This window comes from Lagenorhynchus albirostris, chromosome 15 (assembly GCF_949774975.1).
Source record: "Lagenorhynchus albirostris chromosome 15, mLagAlb1.1, whole genome shotgun sequence".
NCBI classification, from domain to species: Eukaryota; Metazoa; Chordata; class Mammalia; order Artiodactyla; family Delphinidae; genus Lagenorhynchus; species Lagenorhynchus albirostris.
In genome coordinates this window covers 83,549,476-83,576,920 of record NC_083109.1, presented here as the reverse complement: position 1 = coordinate 83,576,920, position 27,445 = coordinate 83,549,476, and the positions used below count along the sequence as shown (strand labels likewise).

Genomic DNA, 27,445 nt, shown 5'->3' with positions numbered 1-27,445 from the left:
GCAACCAGCTCTTCCCCCCGCCCCGCTCACCCCCCCCACCCCCCACCCCCCGGTGTCCTGTCAGCAGGTGGGCACCCTCAGCCTTCCCAGGCCAGCAAAGCCTGGGTCCAGGACGTCTCTGCATCTGGAGCTGGGGGTCAGGTGACCTGGCATCTCAGGGGACCTTGCTAACAGGACCCATCCTGCCTCTTCGATTGTTACACGTAAAGAACTTTGATTTTCAGTCAATGTCAGGAGTTTGTTGCCATCTTAAACGGCCTCTGTGCTTGGCGTGGTCTTTTCCTTAACCTCCTCCACACCATTCCTTAGTTACCCTGCGGCACGTGGGATCTTAGTGTCCTGACCAGGGATTGAACCCAGGTCCCCTGTATTGTAAGGGGGATTCTTTACCACTGGCCCACTGGGGAAGTCCCTACCCTTATGTTTTAACAGTTTGGGAGGTCTTCACAGAGATCCTGGATGGATTCACCTAACAGCACCAGGTAAACTTCGTGTCAAGAGTAGTGCACATCATTCCTCAAAAATTTTAAAGTAGAACTATAAAAGGATCCAGAAATTCCACTTCTGTGTATTTTTTTGGAAGAAAACAAAAACACTAGTTCGAAAAGACACATGTACGCCTATGTTCATTGAGCATTATTTATAATAGCCAGTATATAGGAGCAACCTATGTGTCCATCCATAGATGAATGGATACAGAAGATGCGTCACATACACACACACACACACACACACACACACACACACACACACACACACACACACACACACACACACACACACACACACACACACAATGGACTATTAGCCAGAAAAAGAAAAAAAGAAGAAGAATGAGGGGCTTCCCTGGGGGTGCAGTGGTTAAGAATCCACCTGCCAGTGCAGGGCAAATGGGTTCAAGCCCTGGTCCGGGAGGATTGCACATGCCACGGAGAAACTAAGCCCGTGTGCCACAACTATTGAGCCATGCTCTAGAGCCTGCGAACCACAACTACTGAGCCCGCGTACCACAGTGACTGAAGCCCGCTCACCTAGAGCCCATGCTCTGCAACAAGAGAAGCCCCCGCAATGAGAAGCCCACGCACCGCAAGGAAGAGAAGCCCCCGCTGGCCGCAACTATAAAAGATGCCACCTGCAGCAACAGAGACCCAATGCAGCCAAAAGTAAAATAAATAAATTTTTAAAAATTAAAAAAAAAAGAATGAAATCTTGCCATTTGTGGCAACATGGATGGAGGCAGAGGGTGGTGTGCTAAGTGCAATAAGTCAGAGTGAGGAAGGCAAATACCGTATGATCTCATTTGTATGTGGCATATAAAAAACAAAGTAAATGAACTAATGTCACTATACAGAAACAGACTCATCGATACAGAGAACAAACAGGTGGTTGCCAGAAGAGGGTAGGTGGATGAGTGAAATAGGTGAGGGAGATTAAGAGGAACAGATAAGCAGTTACAAAATAAATGAGTCTTTGGAGTGAAATATACAGCATGGGCAATACAGTCAATAACATTATAACTTTGTATGGTGATGGATGGTAACTCGACCACAACTAGACTTAATCTTGGTGATCATTTTCTAATGTATAGAAATATTGATATTATGCACCTGGAACTAACATAGTGTTGTAGGTCAGTTGCACTTGAATGAAATTTTTTAATTCAGACGAAAAGAATAGTGTGCCTCGTTAACTATAGACGCTTAGTCATACAGCAGTTCTCTAGAACATATTCATCTTGTGTAACTGTAACTTTATACCCATTGAACAACTCCCCATTCTCTCCTCCCCCACCCCTGACAATTTATGTGTGACTCTTTTAGATACCTCATATAAGTGGAAACACACAGTTTTGTCCTTCTGTGACTGACTTATTTCACTTATCATAATGTCTTCTAGTTATATCCCCATTGTCACAACTGGTAGGATTTCCTTCTAATAAGTCTGAATAATATCCTATGTATATACCCCATTTTCTTTATCCATTTCTGTGTTGGTGAAAATTTGCGTAGTTTTCCTATCTTGGCTCTGGTGAATAATTCTGTAATGAGTATAGAGGTGCATGTATCTCTTCTAAATATTGATTTCCTTTTCTTTGAATATACAGGCTATATTATAATTTATTATATTATATTACATTATATTCTATTATAGTTATTGTGCTTCCCGGATCTTGTGTTTTTCACAAATTGAAGGTTTGCGGCAACTCTTTGTTGAGCAAGTCTGTTGGCACCGTATTTCCAACAGCAGTTGCTCACTTCTTGTCTGTGTGTCATATGTTAGTAATTCTCACACTATTTCAAACCCTCCATCAGCAAAAAGGTTACTACTCGCCGAAGGCTCAGATGATGGTTAACATTTTTTAGCAGTAAAGTATTTTTAATCTTTTTTTGTTTCGGCTGTGCTGCACAGCACAGCACGTGAGATCTCAGTTCCCCGACCAGGGATCAAAGCTGCGCCCCCTGTATTGGAAGGCGGATTCTTAACCACTGGACCACCAGGGAAGTCCCTAAAGTATTTTTTTTTTTAACATCTTTATTGGAGTATATTTGCTTTGCAGTGTTGTGTTAGTTTCTGCTGTATAACAGAGTGAATCAGCTGTATGTATACATATATCCCCATATCCCCTCCATCTTGCGTCTCCCTCCCACCCTCCCTAGCCCACCCCTCTAGGTGGTCACAAAGCACTGAGCTGATCTCCCTGTGCTATGCGGCTGCTTCCCACCAGCTATCTGTTTTACATTTGGTAGTGTATATATATGTCCATGCCACTGTCTCGCTTCGTCCCAGCTTACCCTTCCCCCACCGCTCCGTGTCCTCAGGTGCATTCTCTGCGTCTGCGTCTTTATTCCTGTCCTGCCACTAGGTTCATCAGAACCCCCTTTTTTTTTCTTTCGGTTCCATAAATGTGTGTTAGCAGACGGTATTTGTTTTTGTCTTTCTGACTGACTTCACTCTGTTTCACAGACTCTAGGTCCATCCACCTCACTACAGATAGTTCAATTTGGTTTCTTTTTATGGCTGAGTCATATTCCATGGTATATATGTGCCACATCTTCTTTATCCATTCATCTGTCAGTGGACACTTCAGTTGCTTCCATGTCCTGGCTATTGTAAATAGTGCTGCAGTGAACATTGTGGTACGTGTCTCTTTTTGAATTATGGTTTTCTCAGCATAGGTGCCCAGTAGTGAGATTGGAGGATCATATGTTAGTTCTATGTGTAGTTGGTTTTTTGTTTTGTATAAATTTATGTCGTTTTATTTATTCTTTATTTTCGGCTGCGTTGGGTCTTCGTTGCTGTGCGTGGGCTTTCTCTAGTTGCAGCGAGCAGGCGCTTCACTGTGCGGTGCGCAGACTCCTCTTACGGTGGCTTCTCTAGTTGCGGAGCGCTGGCTCTAGGCGTGCGGGCTTCAGTAGTTGTGGCACGCGGGCGCAGTGGGTGTGGCTCGTGGGCTCTAGAGCGCAGGCTCAGTAGTTGTGGCACACGGGCTTAGTTGCCCTGCGCCATGTGGGATGTTCCCGGACCAGGGCTCGAACCCGTGTCCCATGCACTGGGAGGAGGATTCTTAACCACTGCGCCACCAGGGAAGCCCTATTTTTAGTTTTTGAAGGAACCTCCGTACTGTCCTCCGTAGTGGCTGTATAAATGTACATTCCCAGCAGCGTGCAGGAGGATGGTTCCCTTTTCTCCACACCCCCTCCAGCAGTTATTGTTCGTAGATTTTTTGATGATGGCCATTCTGAGCGGTGTGAGGTGATACCTCACTGTAGTTTTGATTTGCCTTTCTCTAACGATTAGTGTCGTTGAGCATCCTTTCATGTGTTTGTTGGCAATCTTATATCTTCTTTGGAGAAATGTCCCTTTAGGTCTTGTGTCCATTTTTGGGTTGAGTTGTTTGTTTTTTTGATATTGAGCTGCGTGAGCCGCCTGTATATTTTGGAGATGAATCCTTTGTCAGTCGCTTCGTTTACAAATATTTTCTCCCACTCTGAGGGTTGTTGTTTTGTTGTTGTTTATGGTTTCCTTTCCTGTGGAAAAGCTTTTAAGTTTCATTCAGTCCCATTTGTTTATTTTTGTTTTTATTTCCATTTTTCTAAGAGGTGGGTCAAAAAGGATCTTGCTGTGATTTATGTCATAGAGTGTTCTGCCTATGTTTTCCTCTAAGAGTTTGATAGTGTCTGGCCTTTCATTTAGGTCTTTAATCCATTTTGAGTTTATTTTTGTGTTATGGTGTTAGGTAGTGTTCTCATTTCATTCTTTTACAGGTAGCTGTCCAGTTTTCCCAGCCCCACTTATTGAAGAGGCTGTCTTTTCTCCATTGTATATTCTTGCCTCCTTCATCAAAGATAAGGTGACCATATGTGCGTGGTTTATCTCTGGGCTTTCTATCCTGTTATACTGATCTATATTTCTCTTCCCTAAAGTATATTTCAATAAAGGTATGTACATTGTTTTTTTAGACACAAGGCTATCGCACACTTAACAGGCTACAGTATAGTGTAAACATAAGTTTTTCATGCACGGGTACACCAAAGAATTCATGTGACTCGCTTTATGGCGGTATTCGCTTCATTGCAGTGTTCTGGAACTGAAGCTGCAGTGTCTCTGAGCTGGGCCCGTATACCCAGAAGTGGGATTGCTGGATCATATGGAAATTTTATTTAAAAGATTTTGAGAAAACTCTGTACTGTTTTCCACAGTGCCTGCACGATGTTACATTCTTGCCTATAATATACAAGGGTTACGATTTCTCTACAACCTTGACAACTCTTATCTTTAAAAAAAAAAAAAAATTGTGGGCATTCTAACAGATGTGAGGTAATATCTCATTATGATTTTGATTTGCATTTCCCGGATGATTAGTGACGTTGAGCACCTCTTCATGTACCTGTTGCTGTGTTAAGTCTTTCTAACACACACACACACACACACACACACACGCAAAGGGATAGAAGGAATGTTTTGGAAGTGAAGAGTATCTTACCGTGATGGTGGTGGTGGTATCACAGGTGTGTGCATATGTCCAGACTCATCAAGTTATACAAATTAAACATGGGCTGGATTTTGTATATCAATTACACGTAAATAAATCTGTAAAAGCCCAGCAACAAGTGGTGTGTTTCATTAGCCAGTGAAGCCCAGGTACGTCTTATCTCCTCTCCCAGGGGTGAACCCAAGCTGTCATTGAACTTGGAGCACTTTCTGTTTCTTTAGTTTCCCCTTGTATTACTTTTGTGTTTCTGCGTTGTTTTCAGATTACAGCTGAGTGGTTCCCCATTTGGAGCAGCAGGGATTCTGAGTTTGGCTCTGTCGTTTGAAGACTTTTGATGGTCTCTCCAAAGGGATTAAGTTTCTACAGAACTAATCTCAGTTAGGTGAGAAGTAACAGAGGATCTGGTTTGTTAGTCTTTTCTGTTTGTCTACTTGGACAAGCTCAAATCAATTGAGAATCTCTTGCCCAGTGGGAGGAGAACTGCTCTTTAACATCTAGACTGGTGAGTGTTTATTCCTGACTCATGTCTAAGACTTGAGAACTGAAGGTAAAAGTTCCATTCTCTGTGTCTGTGTGTCTGTAATTCAGAAAGGTCTTTACCTCTGACAGTGTGAGTATGTAATGTTTTCCTACTTCTGGATCTATTAAAGTACATTGTAGAGTCTCTTAAATTAAAGGGTTTCTGTCCTGATTGGCCTACAAAGATACAAATGTGCTTATAAAAATTATATATCCCTAAAATTCTCAGAGAGAAAGGAATTAGAACTTCTCATATGTTAAATGTGCTAGAAAAGTATTCTTGTAGAAATCAAGTCAGGGAATTCCCTGGCCGTCCAGTGGTAGGACTCGGTGCTTTCACTGCCAGGATCCGGGTTCCGTCCCTGGTCAGGGAACTAAGATCCAGCAAGCCTCTGTGTGCAGCCAAAACTCAACTCAGAAATGGAAAGACTTCAAGTTTACATAATTTAGGTAAATCTTTGACAAATGAAGCTAGTTTAATATTTTTGGTTTAATAAATATTTATTCCTATCTTAATTATCGGTATTAGGCATACATTTAAAAAAATCTACTTGGGAGTGTTCTTCCTAAATTTATATAAGTGTGCCCATCAAATAAGCTAACATTACTTCTACTTAGTATTTAAGGCTGTGAAAAATATAAATTTGTGTTTAACCGCATTTAATTATTATTCCGACAAACTTTCTTTCAACAGTAACTGTGTTTTGTACTGTGTTAGCTTGTCGATAAATTCCAAGATCTTTAGTTTACGTAAAGCCTTGAACTGATATTAAATTGTGTTACTTACTGGATAATCGTTGGATACCGAGGTCATTTCTAAGCAAGACAGAAACCCGAAACATTGATTACTAAGCATAATCTCAAGTTCTATGCTCTTGCTGCATATTTTTATTTGTTACCTAGAGGCTATGTCTGTGGGTGTGTTAATGAATGTGTTTGTCTCTACCACTTGGAGAAGTCGTGTAAGGGATGTTTGTGGCTATGTAAAGTTGTGCTATGTGTTTTCATGAGCTCTCCTAGCCTAAAATGCTGATGTGTGATGGACAGTTGTCAATTATTCACTGCTAGTTTTCTTTGTGAAATGGAAGTAACTTTGGTTCAAAGTTATCATTAATATAATATGAATGAGACTTGACCAATAGTAATGTTATCGGCTGGAACAGAACTCAGGTTCAGCTGCTCATCGCTCAGAAGTCAGTGTTCCACAGACAAAGGTTGGTGGAGGAAGAAAGATGCTTTATTCAGGAAGCTGGCAACCTGGGAAGATGGCGGACTAGTGTCCCCAAAACCATCTCCCAGTTGCCAATTAGAGGGAAAACGGGTTGATAGGGAAAAGATGGGAAGTCTCTGGGCTGTGCGGGTGGGGGCTACATGCAGAGTAGCACAGTCAGCTCTAACCATCATCTTGAAATTGGTCCTGCAGTGGTGTGGTCGGTGTCATGTTGATTGTTTCAGGCACAGTTAATCTTCAACTCCAGTGTTGGTTTGTTCCCATTTCCTTGAGGGCAGTTCCTGGAATTGTGTAAGCCATTGGTTCAGGTCTGCTCAAGGTGGAGCAGCTTACGTCATAGCTCCAGTCTGGTGATCATACAGTTAGCTTTCTCCTCTTGGAGTGGTTTCAGTATCTGAAAAACAAGTTAGGAGTGTGTCTCTGACACTGTTACTTATGTCCTTCGGGAGGAACCAAAGATTCTGTGAGTGCTGTTGTCCTAATCATGAACTGCTTGAACCTGTCCTTTTGTGACTCAGGGGAGGCCTGGGAGACTGCAGCTGTTTTACAAACAAGAGGCAGGGGACATGGAAGGGCCCTGCAGGGTCCTGCTTGGTTCCAGCAGCCGAGAGGTACAACTTTGTATGCAGGATAATGAGATGTAGCTTTGTTTATTAACAGGAACAAAAATAGTTTGGTCCTAAAGTGAAATGACTGATTGTTCCAGCACCAGAAAGAGGATAGTGAAGGACACAACCGCAGTGAATATAGAAAGTTGCAGGAGATGGGTGGAAAGGGAATTTCATTTGTCTGAGCCGAAGGCGGCTCAGTTTTGATGTTTATTCCAGAGGTTTTCAAAAAAGAGCTTCTGGTTCTCTGAGTATCAAATATTATATTGATGCAGAGCTGGAGTTTGGTTTTCTCTCTGTAAAATGATAACTGTTTCTAGTGGAGTGTTGGTCTCTTTAGTAAGTGGTTGGAAAGTTGTTCTCTAAATCTGCGTAAACAGCAGAGCTTCTGTGTCTCACTGGAAGAGCTTTCTGCCCCTAGTTCTGAATTCATCCGGCCTTATTATGTTTTGAAAATAAATGCACAGGGACTTCCCTGGCGGTGCAGTGGTTAAGAATCCGCCTGCCAGTGCAGGGCACACGGGTTCGAGCCCTGGTCCGGGAAGATCCCACATGCTCTCAGAAACTAGAGCACGGAGAGAGTAAGGTCATACGAAATTTGAGACGCTAAATATTGTCATAGTTTAAGCAGTGTGAAGATTGTTGGAAGAAATTATTTGTCATTCATTCAAGCCATAAACATTTGATGAATACTTGCAAAAAATAGAAAATAAAGAAACCTCTAGAGGCCGCGAGCCACAACTACTGGAACCCACGTGCCTAGAGCCCATGCTCCGCAACAAGAGAAGCCACCGTATTGAGAAGCTGATGTACCACAACGAAGAGTCGTCCCCGATCACGCCAACTAGAGGAAGCCCACGTGCAACAACGAAGACCCAACGCAGACAAAAATAAATAAATAAATTGATAAATGTATTTTAAAAAAAAAAGAAAGTAAATGCACAACAAAATTTCTGCATTTCTGAGAAAGTTAAGCTTCCTTAAAACTGTGTTTCTTTTGGTCTGTTTGTTTTTGTTTTTTTTAAGTGTACTGTCAGGAATTTCCTGGTATTTCAGGGCTTAGGACTCTGCGCTTCCACTAGTAGAGGCCTGTTTTTGATCCCTGGTCAGAGAAGTAAGATCCTGCAAGCTGCGTGGCGTGGCCAGAAAAACAGCAAAGACAAAATAATCATACTTTAGCCGTTCAACACAGTCAGGGACCTTTAGTTCCTCCTCAAGGGCTATCGGGTAATATTCTGAGCCATGTCTTTGGAACTGCTTGGCAGAGACTGAAACCCCCAGCAGGTGGAAGAAGTTAACTGCATGCTGCCCACAAGCACGTAGACCCCAGACCAGTTGGAACCAGAAGGCTGATGATGTTGAGTCCCCGTGACCTCACCACCAACCAATCAGAAGCATGTCCGTGAGCTGATCACGCACCCTGTAACCCTCTCTTCAACATGTAGCCCCTTTCTCTTGTCCCTGTATAGTCCTCAAGCAAAACCTCAGGAGGGGAGAGTTGGTTCTTCGGGACATAAGCCCACCATCTCCCCTGGACTGCCGGCTTCCTCAATAAAGCTATCTTTCCTTTTACCCAACACTTGTCTCTCAGTATTGGAGTCCTGAATGATGCAAGATGTGCCTCATCTTCTGTAGTTTTCTCTACATGAAAAATAATTCAGGACTATTTTTCAGAGTTAAGAAATGTGGTTGGATAATCACAACACCATTAAGCAACACCTCGTTGGACAGCAAAGAGGCGAAGCCGACTGGTAATAACCACACACATCATGACTGTGGGAAGACTTTCATCTTTATTGTATTTCCCAAAAGCTGCATTGCTCGGTGCTCTTTAATAATCTAAAACAACGTACAAACATGTTGAGACAAGTTAAAAAATTACGACTGAATTCCCACAATTCAATAATGAGAACTAAAAAAATAAAATTTATGCTTACAAGATTTGGGAGGAAATACCCACCTAGCTGTAAGTAGAATGGGAATATTATGTAATATATAAAGTGTATATTATGTAATAGATAAAAATAAAAATCTCTCTTGAAAATGTGAATAAAACTGTATATATGTGTAAATATACAACAGCTGTAATACTCATCAGAAAAGTTTGTAGGAACAAGGTGTTTCAAAATGAAGACTATTTCAAAATAAATATTTAAAACTATTTAAAATAAATATATAAATATAAAAATACAATAATTTTACAGGTGACATTTTCCAAATAAGCCTGTGAAAGTTAAGTCATCAGTCACGACCCTATGGCTCTCATTATATATTTTAAACTTTTTCTCTCCTATTCTGAGCCCCTATACTCCACCTTCAAATGCTTCTAGACCGGGGCAAACAAGTGTATAAAAAATGGGACCTCAGGGGAGATTTGAATGAAATGATCTGAAAATTGGGGTGGTGACTTCCAAAAGGATGGCATCTGAGAAAACCCTGTTTTCTTATTGTCCTGCCACAGACTCCTAGAAGCATGCCCCGCTCCTAGGAGTATGATATGAAAACTCTTCTCAGCTCATTCTAGAAGGTGCTGGGTTCTTCGCGATTCTCTGCACAAGAGGCTTTCTCCCTTCCTTCCTCACAGCTGTCATCACTGTCTGGAGTGCCCTCGTGTTGAACATCCTCATCTCTCCTGGGCTCTGTGATCTGGATGTAAGAGAAAGAGCGAGGATGTCAGATTGCAAAGTGGCAACTGTGCAGCTATAAAGGTTTTCGCATGCTTAGTCAATTCTAAGCAGAACTGAGACTCCTTTATGATTGCAGTTTTATCTCAAATTCTCCATTCTGAACCCCAGTCCTGAGCCATTCATTGTTTTCAAGTGTGATTCTTGGACTCTGGTGACCCTGACTCCAAAAACTACTGAATACACCTAAGGCCAGGCCCAGTAATCTGCTTTATAGCGAAGACCCCAGGTGATTGTGCGCAGGGAGCTGGCATTTGGAGAAATGCTGCTTTAGTCTCAACTCACCTTGGTCCTCTGGCACCACTTCAGTTCTGAACTTGGCACCACACTATAGACATGACTGACAAGTCAGCATCGTGGACCAGGAGACCTGATGCCGGATGCCTAACCCTGACGCTAACCCTGCATCCTAATGTCTATTTTATTATTAATTTTTCATTTATTTACTTATTTCCTTTATTTTATTTTTGGCTGCATTGGGTCTTGGTTGCTACGTGTGTGCTCTCTCTAGTTGTGGTGAGCGAGGAGTACTCTCCGTTGCTTCTCATGACGTTGGCTTCTCTTGTTGCGGAGCATGGACTCTAGGCGCACAGGCTGAGTAGTTGTGGCTTGCGGGCTCTAGAATGCAGGCTCAGTAGTTATGGCTCGTGGGCTCTAGCGCTCAGGTGCAGTAGTTGTGGCGCACGGGCTTAGTTGCTCCGCGGCATGTGGGGTCTTCCCGGACCAGGGCTCGAACCCGTGTGCCCTGCGTTGGCAGGAGGATTCTTAACCACTCTGCCACCAGGGAAGTCCCTGGATCCTAATTGTTAAATAATACTCAGTCCTAAACTTGGCTAGTGTTACGGGCTGAATGTTTGTGTCCCCCAAAATTCTTATGTTGAAATCTTAAAATCTTAACCGCTAAGGTGCTGGTATTAGGAGGTGGGGTCTTTGGGAGGTTATTAGGTCATGGGGTAGAGCCCTCATGAATGAGGTTATTGGCCTTGTAGAAGAGACTGTGGTGGGTTGTTTATGAGCCACGCGGTCTGTAGTAGGTAGGGCAGGTCGAATGGACTAAGACAGCTAGTTTGCAAGATTTAAACCAAATGTTTGCTCAGTCCTCTGCCCACATCTAGAACTCTAATGTGTCAATTGTAATAAGCCATGCTGAAGATGGCATTCCTTAACCTTCACTCGTTGTGATAAACCCCCTTGACCGTAAACTTGAGGGGGAAAAGGTGAATTGTCCAAGAGGAATCATTGGTCCAGAAGTGGTGAGTCAGGGGAAATAAAGAGTCCCAGGTCATCTGGCCATAAGCAATTTGAAAGTAAATTTGGATGAAAATAAAGCCAGTCCTAATTCATCTTCTCTTATTGAACGTGTGGGCTGTTGTATGTAATATCCTGTTTGTAGACATTTACTTTGTTGTAGGTAAATGCTGGAACCCATATCCCTGAGGGATGTAAGGCCAAAAATGAATGAAAAAGAGAAACTGGAAACACAGTATATGGAAGAAAATCACCATCTCGTCAAAGCTGTCATTTGGAGCCAGTTGCTTTGGGTGAAATGACTTCAGTGAGACCCATGCGTCTGGGACAAACTGGTTTCCCCGAGTCTGGCGCCCACGGGCCCCGCGGTGCTGGTGTCTGTGTGTGGCTGTCAGTCCGTGGCTGGGCGCTGAGTCGGCGTGTGGCTGTGTGCCCGGCTGGCCCCCGTCACAGCGTGAGAGGTGATGTGGGTCCAGCAGTGGGATCCCTCCGATTTCCTCAGTAGACAACACGTCATTCCGCCCTCACCTTTGCGCACGCAGGCGGACCTACCTTTGCGCAGGCCGATAACCTGAGGCCTGCGTGCTCCTGGGGCCCCTGGGGCAAGAGGGCGCGATCTCTTCCCCACACCCAGAGCTCTGGATCAAAAGCCTGGATCTGGAAAGAAAAACAGCCCCTGGCAATGAGGATGCCGCTGCCTCCCGTTGCCTGGCCTCCGGTTCTTTCTCGTCCATCCCCAAGTCCCAAACCGAGTTCCCCGTGATCCCCCCCTCCTCTCCGGCCCCACCCCTCCCCGAGACCGCCACAGCCCACCCACCTGCTCGCACTCTTCCCGAGTGACCCTCGTCTTCCAGCCCATGGAACGGATGAACTGGGAACGCAGTTTGTGGAACAAGGGACGCTGGGAGCGGTTCTTTCCATAGAGGAACGAAAAGATGGCCTGTTTGGGGGCCTGGTTGTCCTCTTCCATGTCGCTGGCCACATAGCTGGGGAAAGACATCAGGTCGCTGTCATCAGGACAGGAAGGGCCTCCGCTTGAGATCAGCTTCCCAGGAAAGAGGCAGGCTGAACATCCTCATACGACCCACCCAGCCCTGCCCAGCGTCACCGTCACCATCACCGAGAGCCGCCCAGTCGTCAAGGAGGCACTGCCAGGCAGGACCTTCGGAAGGGTGCCTCTCACACCTTGAGGATGAGGACAAAATCCAAACCCCGTTCCCTTCAACTTGTTTTATGTGCACACACCTCTCTCCCTATGTTGTAGGTACGTGGACAGTTCCTGAGGGCAGGAGCTGATCTGATCTGTTTCTGCATTCATCCCTCTCCTACCAAATGACACATTTAGGGCTTGGTTCATATTGATGCATGAATTCAACAGCCTTTTGTGAATCTCTGTTCCCATCACCTCATATTCCGCGGCATGTAGGGTGTACGTTATAAGGTTTCATTAGATCAATGAATGAATGAATGAATGAACATTTAATCTCAGAGCCAAATGCAATGCTGATTACCTCGAAGACTCACAATAACGAACATTTGCAAAATGAAAAGAATTGTGCTGAGCGTTTTGGGAATGCATTGACATTTTGACAAGACCTGCCTTCCACATTGTGTCCAGTCTGATGGGACTGGGGAAGGGGAAGGGGGGAGATAAGAAATGACTATAATGCAAAGCATCACATTATAATACGATTTTAACTCAAGTGGCTCCGGGATGCAGAAGTTAGGGAGATCAGGCATCGTGAAGGTTTTGGTGTTTGAACCCACTTTAAGGATAGGGTCATTTTCTTCAGATAAATGTGTGGGAAAGATACCTGGACAGAAAGCCCAATAGAAACTTAGAGGGCAGGGTATTTGGAAGGAACGGTGGAACACAGGAATAAAGTGTCAGGACGGTGTGATGGAGATTGCAGAGAGAGTTGAATTCCAGCCCAGAGCTCTGGCCTTGATTTGGCACGGCATTAGCCGATGAAATTGTGTGAAGCGGTCAGACCTGTGTTTTGGGAGGATATTCAGGCAAATAGAGCCGACTGGCTTGGGAGACTTGGAAGAAACGTCAGTGGGGAGCATTTTACACCAGATCCGCGCTATGTGATAAGGGCCCCCCGATTGTGGCATTTGTCGTGGGAACGCAGAAACGGAAGATAATCACACTTGGTGCTGATGTGGGAAGACCCGAGACTGGAAAATCAGAACCGGAAACGCCTCAAGTCTGTTTACTCGGGGGCAGGATGGTGTCAGTTCTTTCTTCCTCTCCTCTTAGGAAGGTTTTGTGTTTTGCTTTGTTTCGTTCAGTGTTTTAATTGACATTAGGGTAGTTTGTTTTGACAACGAATGGTATAAAAAGCATAACTTTGTTTGAAAAAGAAACCACTGTACCGTAATCCTGTCATTTTCACACCAGAGTAAACAGTACAAAGGGGTTTAAAAAAATAGATGAAAGGTCAGAGCCCCCCGTCTCTCTCCACCCTCCCAGGGTGTTTAATATTGATTGCGGGGATGGAGCAAGGTACTCACAGAGCTATGAAGAAATGGATTTTCTGGAATTGCCAGGAGAAGAGCCCGGCCCGGCTAAAATAAGCTATCACCATCGACAGGAGATACTGATGGAAAGAGGGAAAAGAACGTAGGAGAGAGGTCACCTCCTGGAAGAGGAGAAAGAGTAGGAGGGAGAAGGGAGCAGGGGACGAGGAATGGGTGGTGCCACTTGGAGAGGAGACCCCCCGTGTTGGGTGAGCCTGATTGTTTGGGGAAGGGGAGAGGCCAGAAAGTCAGAGTTGGCGACGCTCCAAGGATGGGAGGCTGTGGGTTTGAGGGCGTGGACTTAGGGCCACTGGCACTGGATTGTGTTTGATGAACCGGAGCCGAGGCGAGTCCCCAGGAGCTGAGAGGAGAGGGGACGTCGGCAGCAGCCACCAAAGGGGCACACGTGGGGCTCAGATCCCAGAGGGGCCCTCGAGGCCCCTGGAGGGCAGTGTTGACAAGGCATCAGGTTGGGAGGGGAGTGGAAACGTGGGTGTAGAAAGCACCCCGTGTGCCCACCCAGGACAGGCGCTGGAGCTGGACTCCATCTCAGCGGGTGGTTTACCTTGTCAGATACTTCCAGCCTTTTGTCCCAGGCAAGGAATTTCTTGACGACGGGATCCTCTGTGAAAAGAGGGCAGATGTTGCCAGTGGGAACAGGGCTGTCGTGGAAGCATTGCAGAGCCAAGAGGGAGAACCGCGCCCCCCCCCCCCCGGGGAAATGCCAAGTTGTGGCCCAGGGTGAAGCTGACGGGAAGAGGGGATTGAAGACCATTCACTGTGGGAGGAAAGGGGGTGACTCCCCTTCTAGGGGGGCCGAGTGACAGGGAGTGATGCCCCTTCATCGTTACCGAGCATCCTGTTGAAGACCTCGTGGTGCTCAGGCAGCACTGAAGACACCCGCTGTCGCTTCAGCTTCATCTTGAGCCCAATCAGCCACTCCACGACCCAGGTGTCCTGGGCCTCAGCGGCCGGGTCGCCCTCCACCTCCGCTCTGAACGCCACTGACCTCTTCCTCTTACCGCCGGGGCGCTGAGGCGGGGAGGTGCAGCCGGCCCAGGGGGCTGACGAAGGAGAAGAGACTACAGTATGACGCTCTCGTCTTGGGAATTCAGCCACTGGTGACCACCCAACCCCACCCCGACTCTGCCTCCCCCCTGAAGCACCCCCGTGCTTTCCAGTCTCCCAGACCGCTGACCTTTCCCCAAGTCATCTTTCCATCTTTCTCTGACCATATCTACCGATCCCTCCCCTGACTCCTTTTGTCATCTTCCAGCTTCCTGTCCTCGAAACTCTTTCTCATGGTAGATAATTTCTCCCACCAGGGGAAAAAAGAAAAAAAGAACCCTCCCCTTGTTTCCTCTCTTCCCTCCTCTCATCCTTGGATCTCGTCTCCTAACCTCTTTCTTGCTCCCCAGGTGTTCCGTGTCCCCAGCTCCTGTGCTCTCCTCCCTCAATCCCTGGCTTTCCGAATGTCTCCTTTCTTTCGTAGGCACCTTTCGCAGGGGCTCTTTCCCGACCTCTGTACCCATTCCTCCTTGCCGGTCAAGCCTCTGCAATTCCTTCTCGTGCCAGCTCCCTCACCTGACGGTCCTGGGATTCCTTCATAGACAGTCACCTCCAGGGGGTACCCTGAGGAGCTGGGCTGGCAGGTCTCGTCCTCAGCCTGGGAACTCGGTGGACGATTGTCCATGATGTCTCCCGAACTCCTCCCTTCCTCGAAGCCTAGACTCTGCTTTGTCCCAACTCTTGTTCTGGACTTGGGCTAAACACGAGTGGTCGTCCCTTCTCCAAGCTGCGGGGCAACTGGCAGAGGAGAGAAGCTCTGGCGAGATGCTATTGTCTACTACTGTTGCCGAGCACCACGGAGTCTGGTCCTTCCAATCAGGAAGGTCGGAAGCCTCTGATGTCATCATCCGTCATTCCAACCTGGCAAGCAGTTTGAAGGAAATCACAAGTAACTGTCAGACCTATGTGTGCACTTGTCCCAGAGATCAGGGGTAAATGGTATCTCCTGCCACTGACCCAACCTCTGCCCGTCCTGCAAACCCCCCTCAAGGTGTCCAGACCCCGCTTTACCGCTTCCCAGCAGGTGCGCTGTCCTCTCCCTGCTGGACTCTCCCCCTCCCTCCCATTCCTTTTCCACGGGCTGGTGGGAGAGTGGGGAGAGGGACAAGGAGACTTAGGGGAAGCAGCAACGGTTCAGCCTTATAAGAGTGAGATAAGTATGTAACAAAATATCCCAGGTACCTTGACTCACTGGATTAAAAAGTTACGTTAAAACATGGAATTCTGCAAAGCTCTTCTGCTCAGTGTTTACTGGCACTGTGTTCAGAATTCTGTAGTGGGGGAGCACACGTCCGCTACCCTCAGGCACCTTTGAGTCCAAGAGGCATTTTGAGAAGCTAAAATCATACAGAACTACACGTGCTCACGCACCCTTCAACGGGTGTCTACAGACAGACACACACACACACACAAAGGGCACCTTTGGATTTCACAAAGTCCATGGATTGTCCAAAGCCTGCCCCTCGATTCCAATTAAGAAGTTCTCGTCTACTTATCAAAATTTTGAGAATGTAGTATCACTGTTGTCCCAGAGATTTCACTACCTGAATAAAAATGTCACATGTACAAAAGCCTAAATGGGAAAATCTCCAGTTCAAGACAGGTTATTTTTCTATGAGGGTAGGAAGTACACGGTAGCCGAGATGCAGAGAAGAAAATAGCCCACTCGGGATCGTGCAGTGTCACTAGAAGCTTCTTCTGAACTTCCCAACTCATGCTTCCACACCTCGCCTGGGGGTCTGAGTCTTGCTTTTCCTTCCTTCCTTCCTCCCTCCGTCCCTCCCTCCCTGCCTCCCTCCCCCCCTCCCTCCCTCCTCCCTTCTCTCTTTTTTTATTGTGATAAAATTTGCATCACATGAAATTTGCCCATTTTAAGGGTACAGTTGAGTGACATAAAGAATTCACATTGTTGGGTTTCCCTGGTGGCACAGTGGTCAAGAATCCACCTGCCGATGCAGAGGACACGGGTTCGAGCCCTGGTCCGGGAAGATCCCACATGCCGCGGAGCACCTTAGCCCGTGCGCCACCAGTACTGAGCCCGCAAGCCATAACTCCTCAGCCCGCGAGCCACAACTACTGAGCCCGTGCGCCTAGAGCCCGTGTTCCGCCGTAAAGAGAAGCCACCGCAATGAGAAGCCCGTGCACCGCAGCGAAGAGTAGCCTCCGCTCGCTGCAACTAGAGAAAGCCTGCACACAGCAAAGAAGACCCAACGCAGCCAAAAATAAGTAAAACAAAAGTCTTAAGAAAAAAAGTAAAGAATTCTCATTGTTGTGCAACCATCCCGACTGTCCGTCTCCAGAATGTTTTCATGCTGTCAAACTGAAACTCTGTCCCCAGTAAACACTGACTCCCCATCGCCCCCAGCCCCTGACACCCACCCTTCCCCTTTCTGTGTCCATGTATTTGACCCCTCTGGGGATGTCACCGAAGTGGATTCATGTAACATTTGTCCATTTGTATCTGGCCTATCCACTTAGCATAATGTCTTCAAGTGTCATCCGTGTGGTAGCCTGTGTCAAAATTTCCTTCCTAGACCCCAAAGCCAGTGTGGACAGTACACAGTGAGTGAGAAGGAAATAAAACCCTGGGTCTGAAGAAGTTCAGATGTATGCCAAGTGCAGTGGGAAAGCAGTGAATGAGAGGTGTCGTGATCCAGTTTGCACTGAAAGGGAAACAATTGATGTTGGCTGCTGTAGAAATGGATGGGGTGGGGATTCAGCAAGAGTGGAAGTCGGGAGACCCAGATACGGTTAGGAATTTGGCGTGGTAGTGCAGGAAGACGACGTCTGAGAAGATGGAGAGAAGCCAACAGGTTCCATATACTTGGAGGGAGACTCAGCAGGGCTCATCGGGGGATCAGATTGGGGGGAGGTAGCGGGGTGGTATTTCTGTTTACTCTGTGTGCGCGTGTGTGCTTATGCCTCTACTGCTGAGACTTAACTGTTTCTACAAAGAAACACTAACCTTTCCTCTTACAAGTGGAATTGTTAAATTTTCACTGTTTATACAAAGAAATGTCAATCATTGAAAAATACCTAAATGCTCTTTCTATCAATTAGAAACTTTCCTTCCTGTTTGTGGATGAATAATATCTGTTGTATGAAGATACACACTACATTTTGTTTATCCATTCATCTGTCAATGAACGCTTGGGTTGTTTCCACATTTTGGCTCTGAATCTTGCTTTTGAATTATTGTTTGGACTTTGATGAGAAGTATCTCTGTTGTTCAGGATGTGCCCAGAGTTTTAGTTTGTCTTTTGATCACTTACATATTTCTAATTAGCCCAAGCAATGCATACGTAGAGTCAGATCAGTTCATCCAAGGTGCAGGGACTGAGTGTCTCTTTGGTTTGCACTCGTGGACTTTCTGAGATGTTCTAGGTCTCAGAGGCCATGCATAGAGCGTCTGAGGTCCTCCAGAGCTGCCACAGCCCGGCTCTCCTCAGGGCCCGCACTGCTGGGAAAAGCACTGCTGCTTGAGGACCTGTGTCCCTCTGCTGTAGACGTTCCATCGTTAGGAGGCAAATGAGTTCAGATTTGCATTCATCGTGCTTTCAACCATCACCGCTGATTGGGTCCTTGTATAACAGAACAGAAGTTCACTCTCCCTCTTGGTTAAGAGGCTTTCAAATCGTAGAAGGTTGGTATTCTGTCCCCGTGAAAATTTCTCTTGTATACTGTGAAATACCCTGCTTGCTTTATCTAGTCTTCAGATCTGGATTTGCATAATCCCACCCAACCTCACCTTGTCCAAATGTGCTAAAGTCGGGTGGGACCCATCTTAAGATGTGTTGGTATGTTGTCCAAAAACGGCGTAAACAGCCCAGATCGAATCTGATGTTGTAAGTGAGCAGGACCTTGTGGGGCCTTCATGGGACGAATTCTCCCCATGTCTTCTGCCTGCTTCTTGTCTTTAGAAAATTTTAGCCTCCTAGCCTTCCCTGAGTTCGAAACGGACAATTTAATCAGAGAAGGGAGAAAGTGCAAAAAGAAAGGAAAAGAGTCCAAAACGACCAAATAATACTAGTGTAGCCATTAAACAAAGTCAAGGACCTTTCCTTCTTCCTCAAGGGCTGTAGATACTGTTCTGAGCCTCGTCCTTGGAGCTGTTTTGCAGACTGAAGCCCCCAGCAGGTGGAAGAAGTGAACTGCATGCTGCCCACAAGCACGTACACCCCAGACCAGCCGGAACCAGAAGGTTGATGATGTTGACCTCAAATTACGTCACCACCAACCAATCGGAAGAATGTCCACAAGCTGACCACACACCCCTCAACCTCCCCTCCTTCACCCCACTCCTTTGTAATTCACTTTAAACATTTTTTAAATTTTATTTTGGGACTATAGTTGGTTTACAATGTTGTGTTAGTTTCCGGTGTACAGCAAAGGGATTCAGTTATATGTACACAGATACCTTTTCTTTTTCAGATTGTTTTCCCATTTAGGTTATTACAAAATTTTGTTTTTTCTCGTCGCGCTGTGTGGCTTGTAGGATCTCAGTTCCCTGACCAGGTATTGAACCCGGGCCACGACCGTGAAAGACCAGAATCGTAAGCTCTGCACCAGCAGGGGACTCCCTGGGTTAGTAGAGAATATTGAGTAGAGGTCCCTGTGCTATACAGGAGGCCCTCGTTGATTGCCTATTTTATATATAGTTGTGTGTGTACATTAGTCCCAACCTCCTGATCTATTCCTCTCCCCCACCTTTCCCCTTTGGTAACCATAAGTTTGTTTTCTATGTCTGTGAGTCTGTTTCTGTTTTGTAAAGAAGTTCATGGGTATCATTGTTTTAGATCCCACATAGAAGTGATATCATATGGTATTTGTCTTTCTCTGTCTGACTTCCTTCCCTTAGTATGATAATCTCTAGGTCCATCCATGTTGCTGCAAATGGCATCATCTCATTCTTTTTTATGGCTGAGTAGTATTCCATTGCATGTATGTACCACGTCTTCCTTATCCATTCCTCTGGCGATGGACGTTTAAGTTGCTCCCATGTCTTGGCTATTGCAAATAGTACTGCTATACATATTGGGGTGCATGTGTCTTCTTGAATTATGGTTTTCTCTGGGTCTGTGCCCAGGAGTGTGATTGCTGGGTCGTACGGTAGCTCTAGCTTTAGTGTTTTGAGGAACCTCCACACTGTTCTCCATAGTGGCAGCACCAGTGTACATTCCCACCAACAGCCTCACCCCATCTGTAAACACCTTTCCCTGAAAGCCATTGGGGAGTGGGGGCCTTCTGAGCCCTAGATACCTGGACCCCTTGCTTGTTGCCCTGCCATAAACGCGGCACTTTCCTTCACCGTGACCCGGTGTCAGTAGATTGGCTTTAGTGCGTGCGGGCGAGTGGACCCAAGTTTGGTTCAGTAACAGCGTGTTTGCAGACAAGCAAAACTATCACCTCTCCTCCTCTCTTTTCCTCCTGTGGATGCAGTTTAATATAACAACGGCTGTAGCTCTAGTACAGAAATATCAGTAGAGTGAAGCAGAAGTGCTTTGTCAATACAATCCTTTCGGCATGAGAGTCACGTGGAGAAAACATTACAACACAGATGCCTGGACCCAGCCTCACATATTCTAATTCCACAGCACTGAGCTAGGGCCTAATTTTAACTTTCTCAATTGACATGCTTCAGATTTGGAAATCTCTGGGTGGGACGTGCCACCCAGGCTGGTGCAGTAGGGGGGCTTCAAGGCATCGTTGAATGAAATAAGAAGGAGGGAGGTGACCCGTGACCTGGATTTCACCCAGGCATCCTGTGGCAGGGCTGTGGCCAGGCCATGGGTCCACAGCTGAGCAGACGTCTGTGTCAGCCTCCAATCCTCCTGCCAACGCGTCCGTGACAACCCCTCCAGCAGCCCGGTGCTGCCGTGGATAAGCAGCCCTGGGATCAGAGTTAAGCCCAGGCACCTACCTGGTACATGCATAGTGCATGTGCTGGTGAGGAAACCGCCCTCTCCACCGGGAAGCCTGGAGCACATCCTCCCGTACGGCCCTCAGAGGGGACCAACCCTGCTGACACCTTGATCTCAGACTTCCAACCTGCGTAAATGTCGGACAGTGCATTTGTGTTGCTTAAGCCCGCCAGTTTGTCGTACTTGGTGACGCAGCCCAAGCAAGCTGCTACGACCTGTATTTTGAATAAGAAGGAATTCACATGTGACGGTCGCTTTCCTGCTTCCCCTGCCTTTATTTTTTTATTTCTATTTTTTAAAAAATATTTATTTCTCTTAGGCTGCGTCGTGTCTTAGTTGCGGCACACGGTCCTAATTGCCCCGTGGCGTGTGGGATATTAGCTCCCGGACCAGGGTTCCCGGGCTTCGAACCCGCGTCCCCTGCATTAGAAGGCGGATTCGTTACCACTGGAACACCAGGGAAGTCCCTCCCCTGCCTTCAAATTAAGACGTGTCGCTGAACTTCAAAGAAGAACCTGTCCTTTTCTGTTAGATTACAAACTTGAGTTTTCTTCTTAAACGTTGTGTTTCCCGGTTGTGGTAGATGAGTTAGTGTTGAAAAAAATGGCTGAGAGACTTTAAGAGGAAAAGGATTTTACAAATTCTGAATATGGGTGCCAGTTATCGTCATAAAATTGCTATGTTAAGAGACCAAAAATAAACAGGAGAAAACACAGGTAAGTACTTAGGAAATGCATGATGGGAAAGGCTTCTTCAAGTACAGTGTCAAAGCAGATGAAAAGTATGAAGTGAAAGTGAAGGATTTGAACACAACATACTTTTTTAAGTGTGTGTATAAGAGAATGTGAGAGTAAAAAGTTAAAAAGATAAAGAACAGGGATTGACAGATACGCAGTTGTATATGTAAAATAGATAAACAGTGATGACCTAGTGTGTAGCACAGGGAACTATGTTCAATACCTTGTAATAACCCATAATGGAAAAGAGGCTGAAAAAGAATACATATATTCTTACATAAATACATGTAACCGAATCGCTTTGCTGTACACCTGAAACCTTGCAAACCAACTATACTTCAGTAGAAATAGAGAACTGACAAAATAGGGGAAATATCTGTAGTTAATAGAGATGCAGATACACAAGCAGAAAGCTTTGTTTTGTAAATATCCATATATATGAAGAGATCCTAAGGAAACCAAACGAAAAGGTGGCCGTTGCTGCTTCTGGTCAAGGTGCAGTCGCAGGGTCCAGGTTTACCCTCCTAGCTTAAAACAGCTTTAAAAAGGGGGAAATGTATGAAATGACGGCTTTTCGCCTTTTGGAGAGAGGGGTGAGTCGTGAGGGACATCAGCTCACTCCTAGACATCCCATTCATTGGGATGACTCCGTACTTATTCCCTTTTTTAGAGCATTTCCTCAAGACAACTGGTAATAGAAATACTTCCAGAGAGTGTCCAGGGCAAAGTACAGGGCAGGGGGCTGGGGAGCCCAGCATGTCCCTGGGCTGAAGGGATAGAGTGAGGTGTTGAGGTGGGCACAGCAGCTGGGGTTCACAGGCCACCCCAGTGTTCTGCTGAGACCCGGTCGGTGCACGTGGGTGAGCTGAGAACTGGAGGCCTGGTGGCGGGCTGATGGGCGCGCTGCCCACCCACGGTGCTTCCGAGCAAGGTGCTCCGTGTAGCTGACGTCTTTACGTGGTGAAAATGGAAAAGGCGAGAAATGCACCCTGGAGGTTTGCCAGGCTCTGGCTCAGAGGAGGCGTGGTCGCTGTCATTCCCACAGGAGCAGCATTTCATCGGTGAGAGTGTCTCAGTTCTGCTGGGGAAATCAGGAATGGGTTGTGTGCTTATTCATTTGGACGAATCATCACTTCTTATTTCCGTTTTTAGAGGATTTCCTCAAGACACTTGTAATAAAATAGTTCCTCTGTCCCTTTAGCAAGTATCTAAATCTTTTAAAAAGCTAAATCAGTCTCTTGCCAGCATTACAACCCAGGAATGTGTTTGTTAAGGACCTGAGAGCTATCTTCTTTATCTCTGTCACCGGGGGAGTTTAGGCTAGGTGGTAGGCACTTTGCTCTGAGCTGTAACTACCTACTTATCCTAGAGATAGGAGCAGTTGTCTTTCTCCTTTGGATAAAGGGTATTAACTAGCATGAACAGCCACCGAGATTACCAGGTGAATTTAGGATATACTCTGAAAGAATGTATGCCATTTTTATGGTGGTGTCAAGTCTTTTCACATGAGACAAGTTCCCGTTTATCTTGAGAACATGTATGCAACAGATTTTATCTGCTGAGCTATAAAAAAAAAAAAGGTGAAGTTGATTTCATTTGCACAAACATTAGTGGTCCGCCTGTGGTGCACAACACAGTCTTGTTTAATGGTTATTCAACAGTTAACCGGTTTCTTTATGTCTACATTTGTGTAGAGGATTTTCTCGGTTGGCGGGAGATTTTATTTTTGTTAATTACTTAATTAATGGGACTGCACTGCGCAGCATGCGGGATCTTAGTTCCCCAACCAGGAATCAAACGCGTACCCCCTGCAGTGGAACCTAGGAGTCTTAACCACTGTACCGCCAGGGAAGTCCCTGGAGATTTTATTTTTAACTTTTCCCCTAGCAGCTTTTAAGGAACAGTTGGCCAAAAACACAGTTATATTATCTCACCCCCAAAATAGTGATAAATCATTACCCTTATGATTCCATTTTTGAGAAATGATATTTTTACCTAACATAAACAGTATCTTCGTTAAGAGGTAAGATCCCAGGTGTCTGTTTTCTGTTTGTGTGTACCTTCCGATTTTCGTACAGTTTTTAAAGTGTTGGTTGTGCAAACAGCTACAATTTCTATTTTCTTTTCTTTTCGTGGGTAATATTAGTTTGTATCATGGCTGGGCATTTATTGTATCCTAGGATTTGAAGGAAAGTTGTAGCGTTTCAGTTAAGCGAACGTGATACACTCCTTCCCCTCTCCTGGCGGTGGGGGAATCTCAGATGTAACTCGAAATGTCTCAGGGCAGGGAAAGGACCAGGGACCCTGGAGGCCATCACACAGCCCCCGCTTGAGGCCGCAGCTTTCCTTGATCCCTAACAGGAGTTAAGACAAATGGGCAATTGAGTCCCTGGTCCAGACGGCCCACCGTCGCAGCACAGCAGCTCCTCACGGCCAGATGAGATGAAGACATTTACGTCGCTCACTAACTGGACGGCGCGGAGACTTCTGGGAAATAGAGTCTTGGTACTTGTTTCGCTCTCCGGTCGGGCTTTGGCAGGCGGACTTCCGGCGTCCTCCTGCGCAGGTGCGCCTCACGGTTTCTGAGGGTTGGCGCACGCGCGCCGTCGCCGCGCCGCCTTCGCTTCCTGTGCGTGCGCAGGTCGGCTATGGTCGTCGTTCCGCCGTTTTGGCCTCTTGCCGAACATTTCGGGGCCTGCGGGGCTGGGCGCCGTCCGGCCCGGCCGGCAACAAGCGCGAGCGGGGTGTGCGGGCGAGGGTTCGCGCAGGCCGGGTGGAGGCTGGAAGTGGGACCGCCGAGCTTGAGCCGCGGAGCCCGCGGCCTGGGCCGGAGTGACCAAACGGCCGGCGGCGGTGCGCGGCATAGCGAGTTCCCGGGAGAGCCGTGGGCCTGAAGGGAGTTTGTGCCGTAGGCCCAGAGCCGGCTCCTCGGGCCCAGTGGCCTAGGGAGGCGTAGAGGAGGGACCCCGAGAGAGGAGCGCGCCGGAGGAGCAGCCCCCGGACCGGAGCCTCGGGAGCCCGGGGACGGTCAGCGAGTCTCGACGGGGTTGGTGCGTCTGCGTGCCTGCAGGCGGTTGTGGACCTTGCGGCCGTTGTAGAGCGGGCTTGGGTTACCCCGCCGCGGGCCCCGCGGTAGTGCGATCGGGAGGGTTTGACCGCTTCCCGGAGGTGGAGGGGCCGGGCTGGAGGGCAGGGCCGGCTACTCCGGATGGGGCTCCCCTGGGACTTGTGAGCTCCGGGTGTTCTGGGGGAGCAGGGGCCACAGACTCGGCCGGGACGTGCCTCGTCCTCCCTTCCGTCCAACCCCGATCCTCCACGTCCTCTTGTCGCCGTGTCGGCATCTCGCACGTGTCTCTCAAGGCGCGTCACCACCTTGGTTGTCTAATCTAAGCGTCCCCTGCCCCCCTCGGTTGTTCCCTGTGGATTCGCACAGTGTAATCGCTGCAGGATGAGTCTGCAAGGCTTCTGTCCTGCTCACTCGCTTGAGGAAGGAAGAGATTTGGCCTGAGAAGGGAGATGACTTGTCCTAGATCCTCACCGGGTGTGCACGTGCAGTCGCTACAAGGAATCTAAACTCCTAGGGCAGGTGTTCTGTCCACTTAAAGTCAGTTTTAATAAAAGTGTTTTTTGAGCGTCGCACTTAAGTTTGTAAAGTTTGTACAAATAATTGAAAGACTGAAACGCACCTGTGTCCCTTTATTCCGGGTATGCTGTGGATGTCTAATCTAAGTTGTTAACAGACTTAGAGGAGTTAAACTATAAGCGTTTTTTAATTTCATATTTAATGGCGGAGGATTATTTTCGTAGGACTCAATGTACACTCGCTGCTGAAAAAAGTATCCCCTCAGGTACCCCAGCCACGTGGGAGTTACAGACCTGAGGGTGGTTGCTCCCTCCTCATTCTAACAGGCCCTTCTGAAGAGGAAATGGCGGGTCTCCCACAGGTGTCTCTTGTGGAGCGCGGGGCGGGTGCTCGTGCAACCCCGAGCCGCTTCAGTCGTAGCTTCACTGCCTGCGTTTTCCTTCTGCAGGTCCGCCTCCACTGTCACAGTCCTGCACGTTGTTCCAAGAGCAGCGGAAAATGAATCAGCCCCTGGTGAGTTTTGCTGCTTACTTATTTACCTGCTGCTGTTCTTTTGTGATAACACCTTGGGAGGCGAATAGTTCAAACTGTGAAATGGGAAAGTAGGAGTAGGGAAAAGATGTGGTTCGACAAAGCGTAGAGGAGCAGGTCAGTACCAAGTGTTTCTGGCAAGTTCCACGTGTAGATCCCACGATCCTCTTATAGACACAGTACAAGCCTCGTGTTCTTGACCTCTGTGGCAAAACGCCATCCCTTGCTTGACTTACATTGTCCTGCCGAAGCACTTTTGTTCTCGGGCGTTAAAGGTTTCCTTGAGGATCCCGCTGTAGGCCGCTAGCCTTCCTGAGCCACAGCCCCTAACGTGTTGACATCGGTGCCTTCCTGTCCTTCCCGTAAGCCGAGATCATGCCTTCCAGGGAGCACTCAGGGCATAGAACTTTTCTGTTCATTGGAACACCGTTGTCACATAGGTACATTGTTTTCAGTGCTCAGTCCAGGGATGCAATGAGGAGCATCTGGAAGCACAGCCTTGTCACCCTTCCAGTAAATTTCCCTCTTTGTCACTTACAATCTAACAGGGTCGCGTTACACACCATGTAGTGATGTCTGTGGCAAAGATTCCGTGTTTCCCACCTGAATTGTATCGTGCAGCTTGCGGTCTTGGTTCTGCCCCTCCCCGGAACCTGATCCGGTTGAGGTGACCTGGCATCCAGCATACAAACCAGTGGCGATTTGCCAGTCGTCACCTCAGACCACTGTCGCCTTCCCATCTGCAGAGTCGGCAGTGTTGGTTTCTGTGACAGATCTCTCCTTGCTCTCTTCCTGACTGATTCTTTCTTCCCCCCTCTTTGTGTGTTGTCTTTTCACTCTTGGTTCATGACTCTTCAACCTGGCTGACTTCGCCTTGTGGTGCTTTTCACTTGCAGCTCTGTCAGTTCTCCCAGCTGGACCAGATAGATGCCTCTGTCCAGCCACTTGCCAGCATCTCTGTGGAGTTTGTCCAAAGGGCACCTCAAATTGCTAGATCCAGTAGATCCAAGAATGACTATTTACAGCTCCCCCGCCCTTTGCCTTGTCCTTTTGTCCCTGGCGGCTCATCGTTGCATCATCCACCCTGTCACCCTACCCAGAAAAATGGGATCATTCTAAAGTCCTTCTGCAGCCTCTGTTACCACGTTGTAGTATTAGGCTTGTTAATGTCGTAGTCTAAATGGTTTTTATTCGTTCCCCTTCATCCCGTACTTGCTACCATTAAAATAGCTTACCTTTTCATTTCTGTAGTTACGGAAACTTTTTTTCTTTGCTGCTACCTCTTTCCTCCAGCAGCTCAAGTGTATTCTCCACGCTGAGTATTTCTCCTAAAATATTAAGCACAGCGTTTTGTGTGCATGTGGGAAGCACTTTAGAGGTTCCCTGGGTGACTGGACAAACGAGGTTGCCGTTCTATGGAGCCATTGACCATCGAGCTGAGCACTGGGGGGAGGTTGTATCTCGCTGATGATGCGTTTGGATGGATCTGTGGGGTAAAATCCTGATCGGAGACGCTTAGGAGAGAGGAGTGGGAGAACTGGGTTTGTTCTGTTCCCAACTTTTTCAGGACGTTTTGCTGTGACGGGGAAAGAAGAAATTGGACAGTAGCTGGAGTAGGAGCTGAGGTCCGGGGAGGATGTTGTGTTGTGTTGTGTTGTGTTGTGTTTTGATGGGAGAAATAAGAGTGGGAATGATCCAGTAGATGCGTGTGGGGGAGGGGAGAGCTGCTGCCCGGGGTGCTGGAGTGGGGAGGGGATGGCAGAGCTGGGTTGCAGGTGGGGAAGCCCTCCGATGGCTTC

General features: G+C 47.1%; 1 protein-coding gene across 13 annotated transcripts in view; it reads left to right on the top strand.

Annotated features, from left to right (window-relative positions):
- The window catches only part of ZNF12 (zinc finger protein 12), a 138,983-nt gene that overhangs the window by 100,006 nt on the left and 11,532 nt on the right, over positions 1 to 27,445 (top strand). For 4 of the 13 annotated variants that reach the window (XM_060122417.1, XM_060122418.1, XM_060122419.1 and 1 more), the window contains 2 exons: positions 23,894 to 24,098; positions 25,564 to 25,628. In XM_060122417.1, the coding sequence (XP_059978400.1) occupies positions 23,975 to 24,098; positions 25,564 to 25,628 (189 nt within the window). In that variant the 5' untranslated portion in view covers positions 23,894 to 23,974. Of the gene's footprint in view, positions 1 to 23,893; positions 24,099 to 24,167; positions 24,277 to 24,296; positions 24,583 to 25,563; positions 25,629 to 27,445 lie in introns of those variants that run through there. The other 9 variants (XM_060122421.1, XM_060122429.1, XM_060122428.1 and 6 more) reach the window with 7 other exon arrangements.